The sequence below is a fragment of the Haliotis cracherodii genome, unplaced genomic scaffold, assembly GCF_022045235.1.
Source record: "Haliotis cracherodii isolate W230 unplaced genomic scaffold, xgHalCrac1.p SCAF_11, whole genome shotgun sequence".
Taxonomy (NCBI): Eukaryota; Metazoa; Mollusca; class Gastropoda; order Lepetellida; family Haliotidae; genus Haliotis; species Haliotis cracherodii.
In genome coordinates, this window is record NW_027266266.1 from 35,174,026 (window position 1) to 35,196,568 (window position 22,543).

Below are 22,543 nucleotides of genomic sequence, written 5' to 3' on the forward strand. Positions count from 1 at the left end.
ATAAATCCCCAGTCCCTATTATCTGTGTTTTATGGTAGTGGAATTCACTTACACTACAGAATAAATGTCGTTCCAACAACATGACATTTCACTATTTCTTACCGTGAGGACTGAAGGAACGTCGAACGTTTAAAATGTTAGACTACTACTTGTTTTACATGACTTGGTTGATGCATGTCATCGTATTCCAATTGCGTAGATCGATGCTCATGATGTCAATCACTGGATTGTCCGGCCCAGACTCGATTATTTACAGACTGACGTCATATAGCTGGGGGGCGGTCGGGTAGCCTAGTGGTTAAAGCGTTCGCTCGTCACGCCGAAGACCCGGGTTCGATTCCCGACATGGGTACAATGTGTGAAGCCCATTTCTGGTGTCCCCCGCCGTGATATTGCTGGAATATTGCTAAAAGCGGCGTAAAACCAAACTCACTCACTCATATAGCTGGAATATTGCTGAATGCGGCGTTAAACAACAAACAACAACATTAAAATATACTTGCATTTTATGAGCCTTCCGTTGGAATACTGTTCTTCTTACTATGAAACGCAGTTGCCTCCCTTCCTCTGTCAACTTATCGTCTGCTGGAGCGTGACGTCAGTATTGACTACAATGCCGCGCGGGACTTGACATGCCGGTTGACGGGAACCTGCAGAACTGGTTCTGTGGCCTGGCGGTATACTGAGCGAGCACTGTTGTGAATACTATCGCTAGCAAGACTATTTCTGGCAACTGGCTTTCCTCCCTTGAAAACAGTGGCTACGCTCGGGATGGGCAATGTCGGTGTGTTAACGGTGTGGTAGGGTGTAGTCGTTACCGTTTTTGGAAGGAAAGACGAAACAAGGACAGAAAGCAAGGATTACCAATAAATAAGGACACCTTTACCGATCCGTCAGGTAAGAATGCACGCTATTTTAATCATTACGGCCAGTAAACACAATCATTAACATACATTTATTCAATGATTATCAATGTTAGGAGTAAAATCGGGTGTTATTTCTCACCATGGGTGATTCATATATAAAATTATACACTACTTAATGTCATAATGTTTCAGATGAAGTATTATTTTCTTGTCAGATTTGTATTAATTATATCAACTATTTGGTACATTGTATTAACTTATAATGCCGTGATTCGGATATTACTGAATATATATACAGTATTATGTGTGTGTATGTTTATATGATATGAATATCACGTTAGCTTTTCATTTCGAAGAAGTTATCTGCCGCAATGTCATCAAGATATACCATTCTCAATAACTTCTTGTCTTGTCATATATCCATGATCCTGAAGTATTTACCAATAACTTCGTTATACCACGCCCAGGTGTGTACAAGTTTCCTATATTTAACTGTGACAACAATATCGCTTTTCTTCAAAACATTATATTTCACAATTTAGTCGAATAGCATGGAACTTTCACAATATTTAGATGTTATCTACTGTCATAAGTAATAAACGCATATGTGATTACTGCATGTTATACAAAACCGGTTGTAGTTGCAGCCATTTTATTCTCATATCGAGGCAGCTCAGGTTTATCGTCTGCTAAGACGTTTTAAGACATTACAACTTCAAACTATCATAATAACGCCTTTCTTACACGAATACTATGTAAAACTGACCTTGTCTGGATTGGCATGGATTGGATTCGCTAATCGAGGACAAGCAATGCTACGTATGGTTCAAACCATTAATCTTCCGGAATGCAGTGATATTTTGTACCAAGAATTTCTGGTAATTTTGTACCCAAACAAGTACATGTATGTGAGTTTGTACATTCTAAAGGCTTAAGAAGTATACTTGACTATTCAGTATTGATGTTCGCGAAATATGAAAAGTGCAAGGTAAACGAACAGAAAGTGAGTCTTATATTATTAATATATGCCTGAATACCCATATACTTCTGACCCCAAATAACCCCAGATTAGTGCTTTACAGAGCAAATGTTTATTGATATATATCGCAAATATAAAATATCATATGTTTGATTTTCAGTTGAAAAGTTAAGTTAGCGATACTTTATCCAAAACAATGAACTGCACTCGAAGAATACTTATACATGGTTCTTCTTTTTTTCTAATAACTTGACTTAAAACTTTTGAAAATTAAAAGAAAAGTTTTTGCATAATACCAACTGCAGATGAGTACCTTTGAAATCTCATCTTTAAAAATCAATAACTTTGCTTTTCTTGGTACAAACACTTCAAACATGGTTGAGGTCATATGGTTGCAAATTCATTTCTCATAATCAAATTGAACGATTTCTTTTGCCTCTCAGTTTATTTCATTTTTTTGGTGTGTCGCGTTCTGTCGACATACGTTATATAACATAATATGTTATTAGAAGGTTTTCGGTAAAATAGTTACCAGAGGCAAAACCGGGGACATGCAATCAATTTGGCAATTTTTTTTGGATATTAACAGAAAATATGGTGAATACAAAGTATGTCTGCATGTCAAAATAGGCCCCTAATACCCCGTGCTAGTCTTAAGAACATGCTTAAACTGAACACAAGGTGGTTGAGTACCTGCCAGTGCTCACTGCGTGTTGTAAACCACTGATGTGCCTTCCACCGAACGTGTCATTTTCCTGCATGCTTACTTACTTACTTACTTTGGAGATTTAACGTGCGCTTTCCGACTGATGCGTATTTCGCACACGGGCCCGGCCAGGCCATTTAATGTGTTTCCGAAAGGGGCGAGGGTGGTCTGTGCAACCCAAGAGGGGGCTTTAGGGGTTGCTTATATAGAATTTGGGAATTTTGAGATTTGGAATAGATGCTGATGGGGTTGGGGAGGAGAACTAAGGGAGCTGGGTATGGTGGATGATTGTTTGTTTATGTGATTTTGATTTGGTAGGTTATTATGGTTTTAGATGCGTTTTATTAGTTCCGTTTTTATTAAGAATACGCCTAAGGCCTTGAAGTTTTCTAGTTTATTTTGTGGGTTTAGTATTGCTTCTAGAGTGAGAGCCTTGTTTAGATTGAGGGTGGTTTGTAATGCGGTTCGATGTGTTAGGTAGTGTGTGCAGTGGATGAGTGCGTGTTCTGGGGTTTCTGGTTGTTTGCAGTGTGGGCAGTTACCTGTAGTGTGTTTTTTAAATTTTTTTAGGTGGTTATTTAGGTTGGTGTGTCCTGTTTGGAGTTTAGTGATTACTCTGTCGATTTTTTTTGATGGATGGAGAATTTTTGGTTTGGTTAGTGGTTTGCTGAGCACTCTTTTGATTTTGCTATTTGAGTTTAGATATAGGTTATGCCATTTTTTTGTGATTTTTTGTTTGTTTACACTTTTAATTTCTGATTTTGAGATGGGTAAGTTTAAGCTTATTTCTGGGATTTTAAGGGATAGTTTAGCTGCTTTATCGGCGTTTTCATTACCGTATATTCCTACGTGGGCGGGTATCCACAAGAAGGTTATTTGTTTGCCTGCTTTTGTTAGGTCGTTGGAGCTTTTAAGTATTTGATTTATTAATTTAGGTCGGTTTTTGGTATTTTTGTTTTGGAGGGCTTGTAGTCCACTTAGGGAGTCAGTAAGTATTAGGATTTTTTGGTTGTTTTTGGATTCTTGATTGTGGAGGGCTGAGGCCATGCCCATTAGTTCGGCCGTGAATATTGATTGGTTATTTGGGAGTCGGAAGGATTGTGTGGTTTTAGTTGGTTGTGTGGTATGGACTCCGAAACCCGTGTGTTTGGAGGTCGGATCTGAGGATCCGTCCGTGTAAATGTGACACCAATTTGGCCAATTTTTGTGTATGTATGCTAGTGTGGTAGTTTTAGCTATGTTTGGGTCGGTTTGTTTATTTATTTGGCTAGCTAGTGTTGTGTCTATTTTGGGTATTTTAAGTTTAGGGGTGAAGATATTTGATTGTTTGCAGTTTTGTTTAAGATTTTTAATTTGGTGTTCATTTAGGTAGTTTGTTATTCTTTGGGATATTGGGGTAAGAAATGCGACTGTTCATGAATAATGTACTTTATTTCCGAGCATTAACATCAATAAATAACACTTTACCAATACTTGTTTTAGATTGAGCAGAAACTCACATTGTTATAATGCGTGTCAAGAAGTGTTATGGCTTTAGGCGTTTAGTCTTGCTAACAAGGGCTCCTCAACACGTTATACCTGCACTACCTGTAATACTATTGTAACCCAAACAAAGGCTCACAGAGCTGTACCCTTAATCCTATACTGTTAATATGACTGAATGAAACAAAGGTTAATTAAGGTACTCGTTATTGTATCTCACGGTCATTGTTATGTTTCATTGTAGTAACATACAATGTTGCATTCCGGGCCTATTGTGTATGACATGCATTGGTGCATTTACCTGTATGAACCAGACATTGTTCTTGCATGTATTTACTGCCTTTGTCTGATTTGATTAATATTTATTTTTTCGAAAACGAGGATGAAATATTCAGTTATACTTTTGCCCTGTGCCCATGTAACTTGCTGTCTTTGTGTTCAGTAGCATACACTCTACTGTTTTATAACATAGATAGTTGTTGTTTAGCACTATCCATCACTTGCTTGATAAAGGGGTTAGGATCTACACCGAAACGACGCACTAATTGTAATAAAGAAGTTGTTCATCCATAGAACTCGTCTTACTTCATCATAGATAGTATTCAACAATAACAGATTGTGTGCCCTTCAATTGTTTGTAGTGAACGAGTTAACGACTATATTTCAGCTAAATTAGTGACACCTCGTTTGTTTGTTGTTTTACGCCGCACTCAGCGTTTGTAAGGCATATATGTTGCGACGGTGAAAGGTATATAGCACGACACCCCTTGACATAACATGAAGCTTCTTTTTACCATGTGTAACAGTTCCCTTAAGACCCACAGAGGCGACTAACAGGATCGGATGGTCAGGATTGGTGTTTTGGTTGATTGCACGTCACTGAAAATACCAATTGTATAGATCGCTGCCCATGATGCCACTCCTATCGCCGTCATATAGGTGAATTGTGGCGTTAAACAACCAACACAATAACATCACCTACAATCAAGTACCTTGAAACCTGGTTTACTCGAAGTGACCATTGGAGACTGACCACTGAGATACGAAGAAGTACAAATTATCTGTCCTGAGTGAAGGAATGGTTTAAATCCCGAGCATTGAGCGAGGTACTTCCAGCAGTCAATCACATCGTCCGTACCGTACTTGGGCGAGGTACTTACCGCAGTCAGTCACATCGTCCGTACCGTATACTTGGGCAAGATACTTACAACAGTCAGTCACATCGTTCGTACCGTACTTGGGCTTTGTACTTACAACAGTCAGTCACATCGTCCGTACCGTACTTGAGCGAGGTACTTACAGCAGTCAGTCACATCGTCCGTACCGTACTTGGGCGTTGTACTTACAACAGTCAGTCACATCGTCCGTACCGTACTTGAGCGAGGTACTTACCGCAGTCAGTCACATCGTCCGTACCGTACTTGAGCGAGGTACTTCCAGCAGTCAGTCACATCGTCCGTACCGTACTTGGGCGAGGTACTTACAGCAGTCAGTCACATCGTCCGTACCATACTTGGGCGAGGTACTTACAGCAGTCAGTCACATCGTCCGTACCGTACTTGGGCGAGGTACTTACCGCAGTCAGTCACATCGTCCGTACCGTACTTGGGCGAGGTACTTACAGCAGTCAGTCACATCGTCCGTACCATACTTGGGCGAGGTACTTACAGCAGTCAGTCACATCGTCCGTACCGTACTTGAGCGAGGTACTTACAGCAGTCAGTCACATCGTCCGTACCGTACTTGGGCGAGGTACTTACAGCAGTCAGTCACATCGTCCGTACCATACTTGGGCGAGGTACTTACAGCAGTCAGTCACATCGTCCGTACCGTACTTGAGCGAGGTACTTACAGCAGTCAGTCACATCGTCCGTACCGTACTTGGGCGAGGTACTTACAGCAGTCAGTCACATCGTCCGTACCATACTTGGGCGAGGTACTGACAGCAGTCAGTCACATCGTCCGTACCGTACTTGAGCGAGGTACTTACAGCAGTCAGTCACATCGTCCGTACCGTACTTGGGCGAGGTACTTACAGCAGTCAGTCACATCGTCCGTACCATACTTGGGCGAGGTACTGACAGCAGTCAGTCACATCGTCCGTACCGTACTTGAGCGAGGTACTTACAGCAGTCAGTCACATCGTCCGTACCGTACTTGGGCGAGGTACTTACAGCAGTCAGTCACATCGTCCGTACCGTACTTGGGCGAGGTACTTACAGCAGTCAGTCACATCGTCCGTACCATACTTGGGCGAGGTACTTACAGCAGTCAGTCACATCGTCCGTACCGTACTTGAGCGAGGTACTTACAGCAGTCAGTCACATCGTCCGTACCGTACTTGGGCGAGGTACTTACAGCAGTCAGTCACATCGTCCGTACCATACTTGGGCGAGGTACTTACAGCAGTCAGTCACATCGTCCGTACCGTACTTGGGCGAGGTACTTACAGCAGTCAGTCACATCGTCCGTACCATACTTGGGCGAGGTACTTACAGCAGTCAGTCACATCGTCCGTACCGTACTTGGGCGAGGTACTTACAGCAGTCAGTCACATCGTCCGTACCGTACTTGAGCGAGGTACTTACAGCAGTCAGTCACATCGTCCGTACCGTACTTGGGCGAGGTACTTACAGCAGTCAGTCACATCGTCCGTACCATACTTGGGCGAGGTACTTACAGCAGTCAGTCACATCGTCCGTACCATACTTGGGCGAGGTACTTACAGCAGTCAGTCACATCGTCCGTACCGTACATGGGCGAGGTACTTACAGCAGTCAGTCACATCGTCCGTACCATACTTGGGCGAGGTACTTACAGCAGTCAGTCACATCGTCCGTACCATACTTGGGCGAGGTACTTACAGCAGTCAGTCACATCGTCCGTACCGTACTTGAGCGAGGTACTTACAGCAGTCAATCAGATCGTCTGTACAGTATTTTGGCGAGGTACTTCCAGCAGTCAATCAGATAACTCATATATATCGCACTCGATCATTCTGATCTTTATGGACAAATATGCTTTGTTTGTTTGTAGCTATCCCTTAACAGTGTGACCCAAGCGACGTGCTGGTAGATCTAGTATTGAGCTGGTAGAACATATTCTAATCGTGCTGTAACAATAAAGGTTCATATACTTAAACTATATTTTAAGTTATATGCGTTCGAGATATCACGGAAAAGCTGCAGAAAGTGAAAGTACAATATATAACATATAATATGTCATTGTCCTTAAAATATGCCTGGAATTTTCATTTCAGGATCACCATGGCAAAATTATTGCTCATCGTTTCGCTGTGTGTAGCGTCAAGCGTCGCCCAGCAACTGGCACACGAGACATGTGACGCTAGCCGTAGAAAGGCGGAAGTACAAGTAGCCGGAGCACAAGTTGTTCTTGGCGGACTCTTTGAAATCCGACAGCCGGGCACCGATGGATATGGGTGCGGCCAGCCAGCAAAAGGTGCCGTTATGTTTGAACATTTATAACATTCACATAAATCCATGTTGGTGAGGATGAATGCTTTCAACTTTGTACATGAAATATCCGTTCATATATATGTATAGCGTAATATCCATTTTGAATTGAGTTTGAATTTGAGTCATATACGCTTAATATCACCTTTTCTCCAAAACAATTTACACATCTTTTGTTTCATGTGAAAAGTAGTCAGTTTGGGCTTTAAATCTTTTCGTTATACATGTTTTCCCATTTTCTTGACAGATTTAATGCAGATATATGAAGCGGCCCGTTGGACAATAAATCAGTTGAATAGTAGAAATTCCAACCAAGGATTTATCCCAAGTATTAAATTTGGTAAGTTCCATTGAATTAAGATGCAAATTGCATACATCATCTAGCCACTCTTAGGATTGTCACATGTATACTAGATGGGCAGTGGGGTAGCCTTGTGGTTTAAGCGTTCGCTCATTCGGAGAAGGCTGGTTCATGGTTACAGTGTGTGAAGTCCATTTCTTTTGTCCACCGCCATGGTATTGCTGGAATATTGCTAAAAGACGCGTAAAACCATACTCACTGTATCCTGGCCTAGCAAAAATACTTTACATGTGTACAAGTGCACCGGTGGATCAGTGGTCCAAGGCTAAAGGATTATACAGACCCGTTTATGAACCCTGGCGTTTCAACACCACACCCGTATCCACGTTATGCGTTTACCCCTTCACTATAGGCTTGCGTGCCGTGATATATGTGAAACACATTATATAAAGCGGCGCTAAAGTCCAACTCACTCATTCAAGTAATGGGAATATTATTGGTTACAGGTTTGCAAGCTTATGACACTTGCTTTTCCGCGGAGCAAAGTCTGGCAGCTGTGTACGACTTCTACCCACAGGCCTCGTCGAAAAGCACGTACTGCAGCAGCTCAACCACTCAGACAAATGCTGGTGAGTGTAAGATTATGACGCATCCTAGTTACAGTTTTTATATTTTTGGTCTGCTCTGGCGATTGGATATAAACTGGAAGTTAAGAAAAAGAAGAACTATATGTATATATTCTTGGGGATTCCAGATATCTGCTTCATGATATCTATCAAATTCATCTGGTTCTTCAACAATGTCAGGATCAGAATGAGGTATTGATATAGACGTCGTACAAACATTGCTGCTGATGTCTAATGGCGTATTTTGGATTGTTTCAGGGTTCGTTGGTCCTCTATCCAGCTGGACCTCACTGTCGGTGGCCGGCCTCATCAAACAATTCAACGCACCTGCCGTGGCGCCAAGACCAACGTCGTCTGCCCTTAGTAACAAGGCCCTCTACCCAACATTCTACAGGACGTCGCCATCGTCTGCTGCACTCGTTAGGGTAAGCATATAACACTCACCAAACCAAACTAAGCATCTTCTTCTACGCCTACATCGCGAACATATGTAGAAAACCCTGTGACGCTAAACAAGGCGACAATGTTAACCTCGTGTGGGGCTTTAGCAGTACTTTCAAACTGGACTTGACGGTGATGTTATATCATCTTCATGTAGAATATTAAAGTTTAATCTTCAAGTGTTCAATTTATGTTATCTACACCATAGTGTGATAAGTCAGATATTTGATTACCACCAGTTATCTATTTAACAATATATTTGTGCATTTGTAGACGACAAAATCATGTTATAGAGACCTCCAGTTGCCCCTGTATATTCTAAATATTATCAATATATTATCATCCAGGCAACCAGCGCCCTTCTGGACCGCCTACAGTGGAATAAGATCATAATGGTTTACTCTGACTCTGAATATGGCAGGGACGGTCTGAAGAACATGATCCAATTTGCTCTCAACAGTGGCAGATGTATAGTCCAAGCCATTGCAATAAAAAGCGGAGAAACAGAAGACCAGTTTTATAATCGCCTTTCAGCAATACAACGGTATGACGTCAATGGCGGTCTTTTCTGGGGAAGTGCATCTGAAAGCAACGTTGCCATTGCAGCTCTCGAACGACATAATCAACTAGCATCTTACGGGCACGTCCAGTGGATCTTCACTGATCTGGATACCTCTAGGTCCTACACCGAGAGAATAGCCAGAGGCGCGTTGGTCATCCTGCCAACAACTACTATAATTGAAGAATTTAGGGGCTACTGGGCAGGACTCAACCCGAACTCCCCATCAAGCGAGAACCCATGGTACATCGACTGGTACATGACAAAGTATCAGTGTCGACTGACAGGCGTCAACTACCAGCCCTATGTCTCCCTGCCAGTTTGTCCAACCGTGGACTTTACTGCTAAATACAACGAATACGTCCAGAACCCTTATGTCGAGAGCACGGTTAAAGCAGTTTTTGCATATGCGGCGGCTTTTGAGAATGCACATCGGGATTTCTGCATTAGTCGTGGACAAAGTGGCTTCTGTGATAACCTGAAAAGGATAAATTCTGTGACTTTGAATGCCTATCTGAAGAACCTACGGTACACGTTCACTGCCGGGGATGGTATGGCCAGCATGGTAGGGAAGTCAATCGCCTTCGATGACAACGGTGACCCCGTGACTTCCTCCTTCACTGTTTGGAACTACGTCAACAATGTTTTCGAGAGAGTGAGTGTATTTTCCCCACCTAGTTCAGATTGTTGTAGTTGAAACTGTAATCCCACGTTAGATTAATTGACAATACCATTAACACCATTCTCCGGTCAATTATTTCAATAATTTCTAAAAGAGGAAGATAATACATACTCCCGTGCCGTATGCATATGGTAGGACCCCACTACATTTATGATACAAGTATTAGTATTACTGCGTGATAATAGCATACATGACAGGATATTTAGAAGATACCGTGATATAGCTATACTATCGGTGACTGCATGATAAAATTAAATTTGCCCTACCCAGTGGTTCAAGAAATTGTTCGACCATGTCTTGATTAATGATATCAATGTTTGCTTCAGGTGGGAAATTACACCAACAACATCTTGAACCTGGATGTAAGCACTATCACTTTTTACGCCAATGACAGAAGGACCCAGCTATCTACACCACCAACGTCCCTGTGTCCAGTTGGGGGTTGCCAGAACTGCCTCATGCCCACCAACGACATCCAGTACACCTATATACCAGGCGACATCATCCTTGGCGGGATGGTGGGAGTTCGAAATCCTGGAACCGACCCTCTGACATGTACAGATATCTCTGTCCTAGGAAGTGAAGCTCTTATGGCTATAAAATATGGTCTTATGACCTTCAGAGATGCCCTTGGAAGCAATATTCTCAATGGCGTCAAACTTGGAGCTCTTGTGGCTGATACATGCAACAAATACATTGCAGACGCCTTCCTCAACGACCTTCTGAGTGGGAGAAGGATTTTCAAGGATAAGAATGGTGGAAATATTGACACAGAATTCCTGACTTCCTTCATAGGCTTCAGAGAATCATTACCAGCTGTGGATACCTCAAAAATTCTTGGACAATATAAAGTGCCTGAGATAGAGGCAGGGGCGACGGCCCCATCTCTGACCAATAGGATGCTATACCCTTACTTTAACAGGGCTTTACCGTCTGGGGACGCCATGAATTCAGCTATCATCAATATCTTGAAACGACAGCGTTGGAGCTATATCCAGATAGTTTACCGGCCTGATGTCTTTGGTCAAGAACAAATGATGTCTTTCAAGAAACTGGCAGCAAAAGCTAACATCTGTGTTGCTGCGGCACACATCATAACTATTGGAGGTGATGCCATTTTGGATAAACTCAGAGAAAACGCCAAAGCCAGGGCCGTTGTTGTCTTTGGGTACTCACCAAATATCCGCGGGATCCTGGAAGCTATGAAAATGAACAATGCAAAGGGTGAGTTTGTCCTTGTTGGAACCGATAACTGGGGTGATAGGACAAGCATCGTGAGTGGCTATGAAGACATGGCTGATGGAAGTTTTACGGTCAAACTTGCGCCTCCAGATAATACCGGTTTTGACAATTACTTAAAGAACTTAACCTGGACTACAATCAAAGCTGACCCTGTCATGTCTAAATTGTACGAGAAGACGTTCAATTGTTATATCAACGCAGGCGATAGAGGACGATACAACACACAGTGCTTCTCCCAAAGCATCAGCTCGACATCACCCTACTCCCCGTTTGTGGTGAGTGCTGTGTACTCAATGGCGCTAGCACTTCACAACACGCTGCAACAGGTATGCGGAAACAACTACAATGGTCTCTGCAACGACTTCAGAAACAAGGATGACGTCAGCATGAAACTACTTCAGCAGATTAGAAACATCTCCTACGTCAATCGTAAGACTAGCCAGACATTTTCTATTGTCAATGGAGAAGGAACAGCTGACTTTGACCTCTTTAACTACCAAAATGGCGCTGGACTTGGCTACATCAATGTAAGTTAAAACCAACTTCACATTTCATATAAGTATTCTGTTTTATTTTGTAACACACCGAAAACACACATATACTATATAATTTTGGTACATTACGTCTGGGCAGGCTGTACAGTGATTTTGAAATTCATCACTGATGAATATTTACTTAGCCGTAACTTCAAAGTCATTGAAGTTATTAGTGATGTATACCATTCATGTGCATGAGTGAAAGATGACTATATACATGGCAATGGAAACCAGTGGGTGACAGCAAAAACAGCGACATACGCCAACGGAACACATGACACCTAAACAGCCTGGTGACACACATGGTCACTACTTCACATGTTGCATTCACGGATGATGGAGTAATGCAGTGTATACAGACCTGGGAAGTACTGACATTGTCACTCATCACATGGGATACAGGAGATCTATTCTGCTCAGGCATCCCCACATGTACTACAGACTGTGACTACCTTAATAACTGTAGAAGTTTGCACTTCATGTGTCCCCTTGTACCCACAGACGAAGAATATAGTGAAAATATGTGTGCCAAGTTTTCTCCATTTGCGTACACCGAAATACCAGGAGACATTATCTTTATGATCCATGTGCTAGTCCTACCAACCATTCATGCTTGACGTGAGTCACACACATCGACTGTAGTTGTAACAGAGGTCTGGAGCACTTCCAAAACTCTAATAAGTAATAATTTCTGTCCTTTATTGTTTCAGGTTGGGAAATACCAAACCGCCACTGGCGCCATCAGCAACTTCCAGGACAGCAATGTCCGCCTACCAAACGGAGCTGGTTCGACCTCTCTTTCATCACAATGCACGAGCAAGTGCCTCCAATGCTATATGTACCAGCAACAACCCTTCTTGTACATTCCAGGAGACATCTTACTTGGAGGTATGTTCTCTGTCAGCAACCCAGGAAACCAAGGTCCATTTGTTTGCGGATCTGTCAAGACAACAAATGGATTTCAGTACACAGCGGCAATGCAGTATGCTATTGAAACGGTAAACAACAAACAAGCACCTGTTGGTTTGAATGGCATCAAACTCGGAGGTTTGGCACTTGACCATTGTAACAACCAGGACCGACCCTTCTCCCTACTTTCCAGTATATATTCCGGGTTGATGGACCGGTCCCTACAGATGATGGGGATGACATCAGCAATGAACCAGAACCCCTTATCAAGATCTATCGCAGCTTGGATCACTGACAACACAGCCAGCACCCAGGAAGCGGGGGAGTTCCTTCAACCCTTTAACATTCCCATTGTCAGTCCATCTGCCACCTCAGAGGCCTTGATGAATTTAACATCTTTCTACAGAACCACACAGGGAGATGACACCATTGCCATGGCGATAGTAAAGATTGTCAAGTCGCTGAACCTCCCATATGTCCAGGTAGTTCATAGCGCCAACAGCTATGGGCGGGGCGGTCTAAGTGCCATACAAGCAGCGGGACAACAGGAAGGCATCTGTGTTACTTCATCCATAGAAGTAGACTCAACCATATCATCAGATTATGTCATCCAGAAACTCATTGAGAGTCCTACATACGCTGTAGTCCTGTTTCTGGGTACATCTGAAATGACAAATTTAATGACAGCCAAAGCCAGAAGCACTGATGCCAATGTGCCCAAGCTTGTGTTCATATCTCCTGAACCTTACAGCAATGTTGTTCGAAGTGTCAGATCCGCGGCTACAAACCTGCTCAGCATCCGCCTGAAAACACCAACACTCACAAGATTTAATACCTACCTTGACGACAAGACAGCAGCATATTACACGGACAATCCTTATTTCGCTAAGTACTACATGGCTATTTACAACTGTGACCTCCCTGGCTACTACATGTACAGCAGCCCCTGCGCGACTCCTCCTACTCGACTCTCCGACAGTAGCAACTTCGCCCAGAGCAACTTCATCTTGGCTACCATCAATGCAGTCTATGCCTCCACTTACACACTGGATGCCACACTTAAGGAACTGTGTGGGGATAACTACAATAGCGTCTGCCCTGAATTCTCGAACGCCAATGACCTCAACACGAGGCTTGTAGACAATCTCAGACTTACAAACTTTGACAACTTGGGCAACAGCTTCCGCTTCCTCAACAGAGAAGGCAACAGCGGTTATGACATTCTTCGTTTTGATGGCACAGATTATCAGACGGTATGTTTTTATTCTGAAGTGTGGTATATTTGCACAACACAACATAAGAAAATATACATGTTAATGTTTGATTTAATTAGAATTGGAATGTTGTAAGACAATGACTGATTTAACTTTCACTGCTCCTTTCAAGTGTTTTTTATGCTTATGCATTACTGTGTTCTGTTAGGATTACATATTCGTGCGTGTATTTGCTGAAGGTGGGCAGCTATGAGGGTGCAGCCCTCCAAGTCAATGCTGGCCTGAGCGCCATCTACAGTGGTGTTCCCTCCACCTGCAACTCCCCCTGTCTAGAGTGCACCCAGCTGGGACTCAACTTCTCCTACGTACCAGGAGACATCCTTCTTGGAGGTAGGAACATTTCCTAACATACAATACTCATCTGTGTACTGTCATACTACAATGAAATGTTGAATTTCCTGAACTCGATCATGAAGACAGAATCAGTATAAGCATTATCGTCTCTCCACTAGTCGTTAAGTGACATCTTCTTATCTTACAGCATTGATGTTAATTAAGGGGCGTAAGGTAGCCTACTGCTAAAACTAGGTTCATACAGGCTTGAAAATGACTAAAATTGCTTGAAAAACCTTGAATTTGTACATGACACATACGTGTTAATAAAAGTATTAGAATTCATGACAGACTTAATTTTATTGATTTATTTCTTGGTTGTGAAAATTTGTTATGTTCATACTGCTTTTTATGTCTTACGACTAATATAAAGTATCCTGGATTTTAGAAAAATATTGACAGATCCACGCAAATAACCCAACTAAATAAGCCTTGAAAATGAGTTGAAAAGGCCTTGAATTTTAGTGTAATCATATCTGTATGAACCTTGTTATAGCGCTTGATTCCACATTGGTACAATGTTTGACTCCAATTTATAGTGCCCTCTACCCTACCACTGCTGGAATTTAGCTAAAAGCAGTGTAAACCATATTCACCAACTCAACTAATTTAGGTAGTTTGTGGTTATAAAGTCAGTCAGTTGTTTGCTGTGTTTTCAGGTATTTTTGATGTCCATGTCAAGAGTTTGAACCCATTTACCTGTGGAAAAATAAACACCCTACACGGCTTCCAGCTGCTGGAGGCATTCCACTTCGCACTGGGAAGGGTTAACAGCAAAGAGGGCATGTTTGCTAATATCCTCAGGGGAACAACTCTTGGCGGGATTGGTCTAGATTCTTGTGAGAGCGCCATCAGGACAGGCTACCTTGTGTCCAACATCCACAATGGACTGACAAGTCTGGCAAAGAATGGCTACAAGGTTGATCCAGAACTGATCGATGTTTACCTTGGTGGCTATTCCAGTGACCGATCGATCTATCTTGCCAGAATCCTATCCGACCTCGAGATCCCTCAAATCAGTTATGCTGCTACGTCTACTGCCCTGCTTGACCAGTTCCGGTACCCTTACTTCTACCGCACTGTCCCAGCAGACGACAACCAGGTGCAGGCAATGATAACCTTCTTGAACTCCATGGACATTCGATATGTGCAGGTACTCTACGCACAGTCCAACTATGGCGAGTTTGGTGCGGCGGCATTCAAACGTTTGGCTCCACAGAAGCGGATCTGTGTAGCTCAAATGGTGATGTTCCCTGACAACGGTACTGTGTCAAGAGAGAGTAGTAATGATGTTATCACGCAGCTGCTGGCCAAACCTGTCGCCAACACCATCGTCGTGTTTGCCGGTACAAGTTACATCAATGCTCTGCTGAGAGCCGTCCAGAGGAATCCTGGAGCTATTGGCAAGTTCCGGTTCCTGGGGTCCGAAACATGGGCAAAGAATGAAGATGCTATCCTGGGAGTTGAGGAGATTGCCAAAGGATCTGTGACATTCAATTTAAAGACACTCAACCTAAAGGTTTATGATGACTACCTCAGTGGAAAAACGCCAGCCAATTCTCAGGATAACCCTTGGTTCAGGGAATATTATGAAGAGATCCAGAACTGTTACCTGACGATCTCAGATGGCACCTACACTAAACAATGCCCCCAGACGCCAGAGAACCTTATCTCCAGCATCAGATACAAGCAGGACCCAGGTGTCCTGCACGTCATCAACTCCGTCTACTCAGCTGCCTATGCAATAGACATCACGCTTAAAGAGGTATGTTGTTTACATTTCATTATTTACAACTGTTTCAGTTCGTCCTGATTTGAGTTTCTTTAATTTATTAACTTGTTGGTTTGGAAACCAATAATTTCATTAATCCTTATCAGTGTTATGGCATGCATAACATTGTAAGTTTCAATGTATTCTATGTATGATTAAGTGTCCATGGGGAAGTAGTATCTCATCGAATACTGAGAACAATAGATCATGCTTCTTATGTGGAATGAAGATTATGTTTCAGGTAAAACATACTGCTCAAATGAATACCAATTTCATAACTCGACTGTCTCAGGGTTCTGATATGAAGTATATAAGATAACATTATATCTGTTTGGTTATTGTTTTCAGCTGTGTGGCGAGAACTACACGACCGTATGCAAGGCCTATCGTAACAGGCCTGACACAAGGGATGTGATTCTGAGGAATCTCAAGAATGTGAACTTTCCTGATCCATCTGGGGAAAACTTCAACTTCACCGACCGCCGAGAAGGGAGCAAGGGTTATGACATCTATGATATTCAGTTCATCCCAGTGGAAGGATATGTATACAGGAAGGTAGGTCCATTTGAGAAAGTCTAGCTAAAGATGGGCTGAGAGCAGTGGATAAAAGAAGAGTACAGTTAGCCTCTTTAAGGCAACAATGACAACAGAAACCTTGTGGTGATTCCAGGGTAGAACATCCCCAAGTAGACCACACATGTGCATGTTTTACAGATTTGACTAATGTGGGTTGGGTGGTTACGTCACCTGGAGCTGCCTGGTTCTGTGATGCCATGGGTAGGTGTTCAGACTGGCATAAAACAACACTTACTAAATCACTACAGTAAAAGTGTGAAAAACAAAACTAAAAAAAAAGAGGTTTCAATTGACAATGGCGACCTTCTGCATGATAATGAAGTCCACATTGATAGTGTTTAATGGGGGTGTACAAACAACAGTGGGACCATATTTCCACACAGATGGTAACAGTTAACATTTCCTTTCAGATTGGTACCTACTCAAGCAGTGGGGCTATTGATATTCCTTCATACACCCCAGACTGGGACGGAAGTTGCACCCGCCGAGAGGCATGCTCAGAGTGTCCTACCATCAGAAATAGAGGCATCCGGTATGCGATCTCTGGCCCGCCAACGCTTGTGACCAATGCCCTTACTGTTATTGGGATCTTTGACGTCCATAACCAAGGTACTGATGCTTACAGGTGCGGATCCTTGAGAATGGATGGCTTTAAACAGTTCAACGCCTTCTTCTACGTCATGCGTGAATTGAGTTCCGCCTTTAACCTCAACATCAGAGCTGTTGCCATTGACACATGCTCGAACAACCTTCGCGTTGGGCAGGACATCTATAACTTGTTGGAAGGAAAGGGACTTTGTAACTCGGATTTTAAAGATGGAGATGGATTGATAAGATTAAACAACATTGGTGGCTTCATAACAGCCGGTGATGAAAACACACGTGAAGCCTCCCGAGTTCTCAACCCTTTTAAAGTCGCATACATCAGCCCAAGTGCCCCTTCTATCATCTTTAACAATACTGACCTGTATCCCTACCTCGCTAGGACGACGGCACCAAAGGGCCAACTGCTAAAGGGCATAGCCGAGTTGATGAAAGAGATGGGTTGGTCTTATGTGACAGCGGTCAGCTCAAGCTGGAGATTTGATGATGGGGGATACAGTCAGTTCCTCTCGGTATCTGGCGGTAAGACGTGTGTGAGATCATCATTTAACCTCCCTACTAATCCTACAATAGATGATGGGACTGAAGCTGTTGAACAACTTCGTGCGGCAGAAGGGTCCAACGTTGTCGTCCTCTTCACAACACAACAAGACACACTTCTGATCCTTCGGGCAGCTAAGGGGCTCAATGTCCTGGATAAATTCCTCTGGGTGTTCACTGATCCGGAAGCCACCAGCTGGGCAATGCCAAGTGATTACTACTTTAAGGCTTTGATGCTAAAACCTCGTGAGGGAAACGTCCAGGGATACGTGAATTACGAATCCGAAATGACATATTCCACAAATAAGAATCACAATGACAAAAGTATCCCTAAGTCTTGGTATGAAGAATTTTATCAGAGGCATTTCAAGTGCAGGTTATCAGATTCAGATGTTGTAGTGACTGAATTCACACGAGAATGTACCAAGGCGGAGAGATTCAATGGTGCTTATAATGCTACACAGGATCGCTATACTTTATCAACGGTGGCTGCTACTTATGCTTTGATTAATGGACTCTTTGATTTCCGTGGTACTAATTGTGGAATACAGACCACCCAGGACTGTTTGGTGTCACTTTCAACGGCCAGGGAGCGTCTCTTTAGTAGTCTGTTAAATATCTCATCAATTCCTTTGCATGAGAGACCGAATATCAACCCAGGGGGCGAGTTCAACGTTCGTTTCAACAAGGAAAGATTCTGGGATCCAGGCTATGTCATCGTCACATACGACTCCAGAAACAATGCTCCAAGTCAAGAGGTGCGTGTTGTATACAGTTTTCTCCATCTTTACCAAAAAAAGTTTCCAGTCAATTACATCTGATATGTATAATATAGTGACCGTGTGAGTTTGATTTAACACCGGTTTGAACAATATTTCATTTATATCATGGGGTTTCAGCTTGATGTGGGAGAAAAGTCCGAGGTGGTGCAAAACCCACGAGCACTCCTACGTTATTGACAAGCCATGAATCATAATCAGGTTAAATCTTGGATTTCAACCCAACATCATGGGTTTCTGTCATCCTAATGAAAACGTGTCTGCGCAGCAAATTGCGGCGGGTTAGATGCCACCATGCACCAAAATATATGATAAAAAGTAAACCATCAGATGGTCAACTGTTACTGCATCTTATCGAAACATCGGGAATCTCTCGAGTTTCAGATTGGTATTAATAATATGTTGATCAAGTAGCCAATGTCTATGAATAGATATGAAAGATATGATATAGATAAGTCCCCAGTATCCCATAATTATCGCGAGAGCCCACTAATGAGGATTGTTACAGCGTGTGACCTGGATGAATGTATTTCATCCACGCTCAGGCAAACCAACAATTACTGCTGGCCTAGAAACGAAGTATCTGTGATAATGCTGTCTATGATGTCCAATACTCATTATCATATAAAGACAATCATGCTTGATTCTCGTCATGATTAGCTATGCATCGGTAATGCTTATGGTACGTATGTATAGCATAATAAAATATAATATAACGTTTCCATTCGTTTCTGGTCTATTTCAGATTGGTGACTGGGGAGGCAACGCTTTGACTGTGAATAACAGGGACAGCTTGTCCAATTTCCTTTCCAACTGCCCGACAAACCAGGAATGCGGCTGCGCGAAACCAACGGAACCAACAACACTTCCGCAGCAAGCACCATCCTACACGGGTCCAAGAAATTACTACAAGTACGCCGATGACGGAACAAGGATTTATGACTGGCCTGTGTGGGCTATAGTCGTGGCGGTGCTAACGAGTATCGGTATCCTCGTGACCATCATTATAACGCTGGTCCTCCTGCTCACGTACCCCATCAGAGGGGGGACAACCATCCTCGGCTTCATGGTCCTCTTGGGCATCTTGGGAATCTACGGCATCAACTTCGCCTTCTTCCTTCCCGCCTCCTTCGACACCTGCGCAGCTCGGCGGTTCTGCATGGGTGTTATCTATATGATTGTATTTGCTGCCTTGCTTGTCAAAGCGGTTGACAACTGGAGGTACGGGGAACTTTCATGGGAAAATCAGAAGAAGTACCGCGGTCTCACTAGTGCCTGTTCCCTGTTCATGATTGCCCTGGGCATTGTTCTCGTTCAGGCGATAGTCCCCATAATGTGGCTCATACTCATCCCGCCTACAGCGTCCGGGGTGATGGACGTCAACGGGAACGTCGCGGACCTCCTTCACGACCACATGTGGTGCGACCCCACAGACATGTACGACATTGCACTGGTCCTGTCCTTCATCTTCGTCATGTTCATCGTCCTGTTGACGTCGATATTCTCGGCGATGGCGTGGGACAGCGAGGTAAACAACAGGGAGACCAGGTGGATCCTCATCGCCTGCATCTGCACGGCTGGCTGTTTCCTGGTGTGGATGATCGTCACAACTAGTGCTGGGCCCACATATCGAGACCCTGCAGTTGCCATTGCCAACTTCATTAACGCTACAGCACTCCTCATCTGTATTCCCCTCCGGAAGACGGCGCTGCTCATAGCTTATAAGAGGGACGAGAAATTAGATAAAGACGACCCAGGTAAGAATCACGAGAATATGATTTTAATCATTTTAACTATTCATTTCTCAAATACTACTATTTTATTCATTTTAACTATTTATTTCTTGGACAAAAGCCTTTTAATAAGTTTCATTAAATATGTTTTTCTTAGCATTTGGATGACTACATCATCAACACCTAATGTTTTGACTGGTTTATTGGCAAAGTTTTCATACATGGGTGAAACGAAACAAGGAAACGATTGTAGAGGAAAGCATTTGATTGGCAGGAGATTTCATGTGTACCCAGAATATGACGGATATTGTTTGACAGTTTACGTAACACGTCCGCTACTACCGTTTTAATTAGTGTCTAATTTTCTAGACACAAAACATTAAATTGGAACAAGACAGTAAATATTCAAATGCATTAGTTTACCTTCAGTATATATAATGAGTCGGCAGCTGAGAAGCTGCAAATACCACTGTTTATGCTATGCACCTCAAGGTTTCATAATATAGACGTAAATTAAAGACATATATAATAGGTACATGTTGGTACAAATGTAGGAACCCGTGACGATCCGGGTTAGAATAGGTCTTCAGCAACCCATGCTTGTCGAAAGAGGCGACTTACGGGATCGGGTGGTCAGGCTCCTGGCTTGTTTGATGCATGTCATCGTATCCCAATTGCGTGGGTTGATGCTGATGATATCAATCACTGGACTATCTAGTCCAGACTCGATTCTTCACTGATCGCCGTCATACAGCTGGAATATTGTGCAACGTTAAACAACAAACAAACAAAAACAATTATAGCAACATATATGTTGGTGATTCATTGTTTTCCTCCTACGTTTCAGGTGACTATGAAATTTACAGCCAACCCACTACTGAATATGCTAATCATGCATACGACCCTGACTATGACTTCCAGAGACAGGATTCTAAGCAAGATTCGGATGTTGGTTTCTAGGCAACATGAAAAGAACATAAGCAGGTATGCCACATCATCACAAAAAACAAGATCAATCCAAAATATCTTCTTGTTTGACCTTCGAAACTAGTCTTTTGCAAAAGTAAAACAAAAACTTGATGCGTTTTTTGTTCATATTTTTGTTCAACCTTTAATTTACCCCAAATCAACCTGAGAAGATTTCCTGATGTATGTATTCAAACCCTTTACTGCATATGGTCCGCCTCGGTGACCAGGTGTATAGCGGGTTTCCCCGATGAGGTCGGCGTTTTGATACCCACCGCGTCACACCAAATGAATTTAAACGCAGTACTTGTTGTTTCCCTGCCTGGCGCGCATGCATATCACTATATAAGTGCAATAATCTGGAATGCGACGTTAAACCCCATTTCACCCCTCACCTTAACTGCAAATTACTTTGAATTTGATTTTTACATAAGTGAACGTTTCACACATTGTAAAACAAACATTATGACAAATGTTTTCCCTTACAGGTTCACCACTTATGGTCTCGATGTGGGCCCTAAATACGTCGCTTGAAAGGAGCAAGTGCGTGGATAACAAGAGTATATGCAGCACGCCCTACATCTGATATCACCAGTCATGCAGTTCAAACTGTTCATTCCATCGCTTTTATACATTTGTGTAGTACGATGTTCAGTGTATAGGAATATACATGTACCTACAAGACACCAATCCCCACATGAAGTGTTTCTGAAGTGTTTCTGATATAAAAGTGGCGAAACTGTAAAGTGTTTATTGCAAGTAAACAGAGAGTCGTTAATTCCCAGCAAATCGGTGCTCGATGCCTGTATATAATAAAACGTTTGTACAGAAAAAGGTCTTGATATATTAACTTGGAAAGTTATGGCAAAATTATTGTGATATACTTTATCAACTTTTTGTCTCAATCATGTATGGGAACCATTGATAAACATTTATCCTTTGGACATGGATATCGTGAGCAGTTGTATATTGCAAGTTTATAGAATATAAATCCACAAACATAACTGCATACATGCACATCTGAATGAATTTTGGATGTGATACCATAATCATATTATATGCAGTAGACTTATAGTTGTTATGTTTATATGTGAAAATGATTGTATATACTTACTATGAATTAAATATTTTTATATGAAATTGTGTCGTGTTTTATCTGATGGCAG

The 22,543-nt window shown here is 42.5% G+C and overlaps 1 protein-coding gene across 1 annotated transcript; it reads left to right on the top strand.

The window, feature by feature from the left end:
• Positions 1–733: 733 nt before the first annotated feature.
• On the top strand, positions 734–22,504 carry LOC139456435 (uncharacterized). The gene is made up of 15 exons (XM_071238144.1): positions 734–897; positions 7,293–7,492; positions 7,754–7,846; positions 8,314–8,436; positions 8,692–8,858; positions 9,222–10,088; positions 10,442–11,884; positions 12,604–14,055; positions 14,256–14,406; positions 15,069–16,174; positions 16,529–16,735; positions 17,167–18,657; positions 19,424–20,435; positions 21,259–21,395; positions 21,866–22,504. Exons 2-14 carry the CDS (start codon positions 7,300–7,302, stop codon positions 21,369–21,371), a joined length of 8,418 nt encoding a protein of 2,805 aa, XP_071094245.1. The 5' UTR covers positions 734–897; positions 7,293–7,299; the 3' UTR covers positions 21,372–21,395; positions 21,866–22,504.
• The last annotated feature ends 39 nt before the right edge of the window (positions 22,505–22,543 follow it).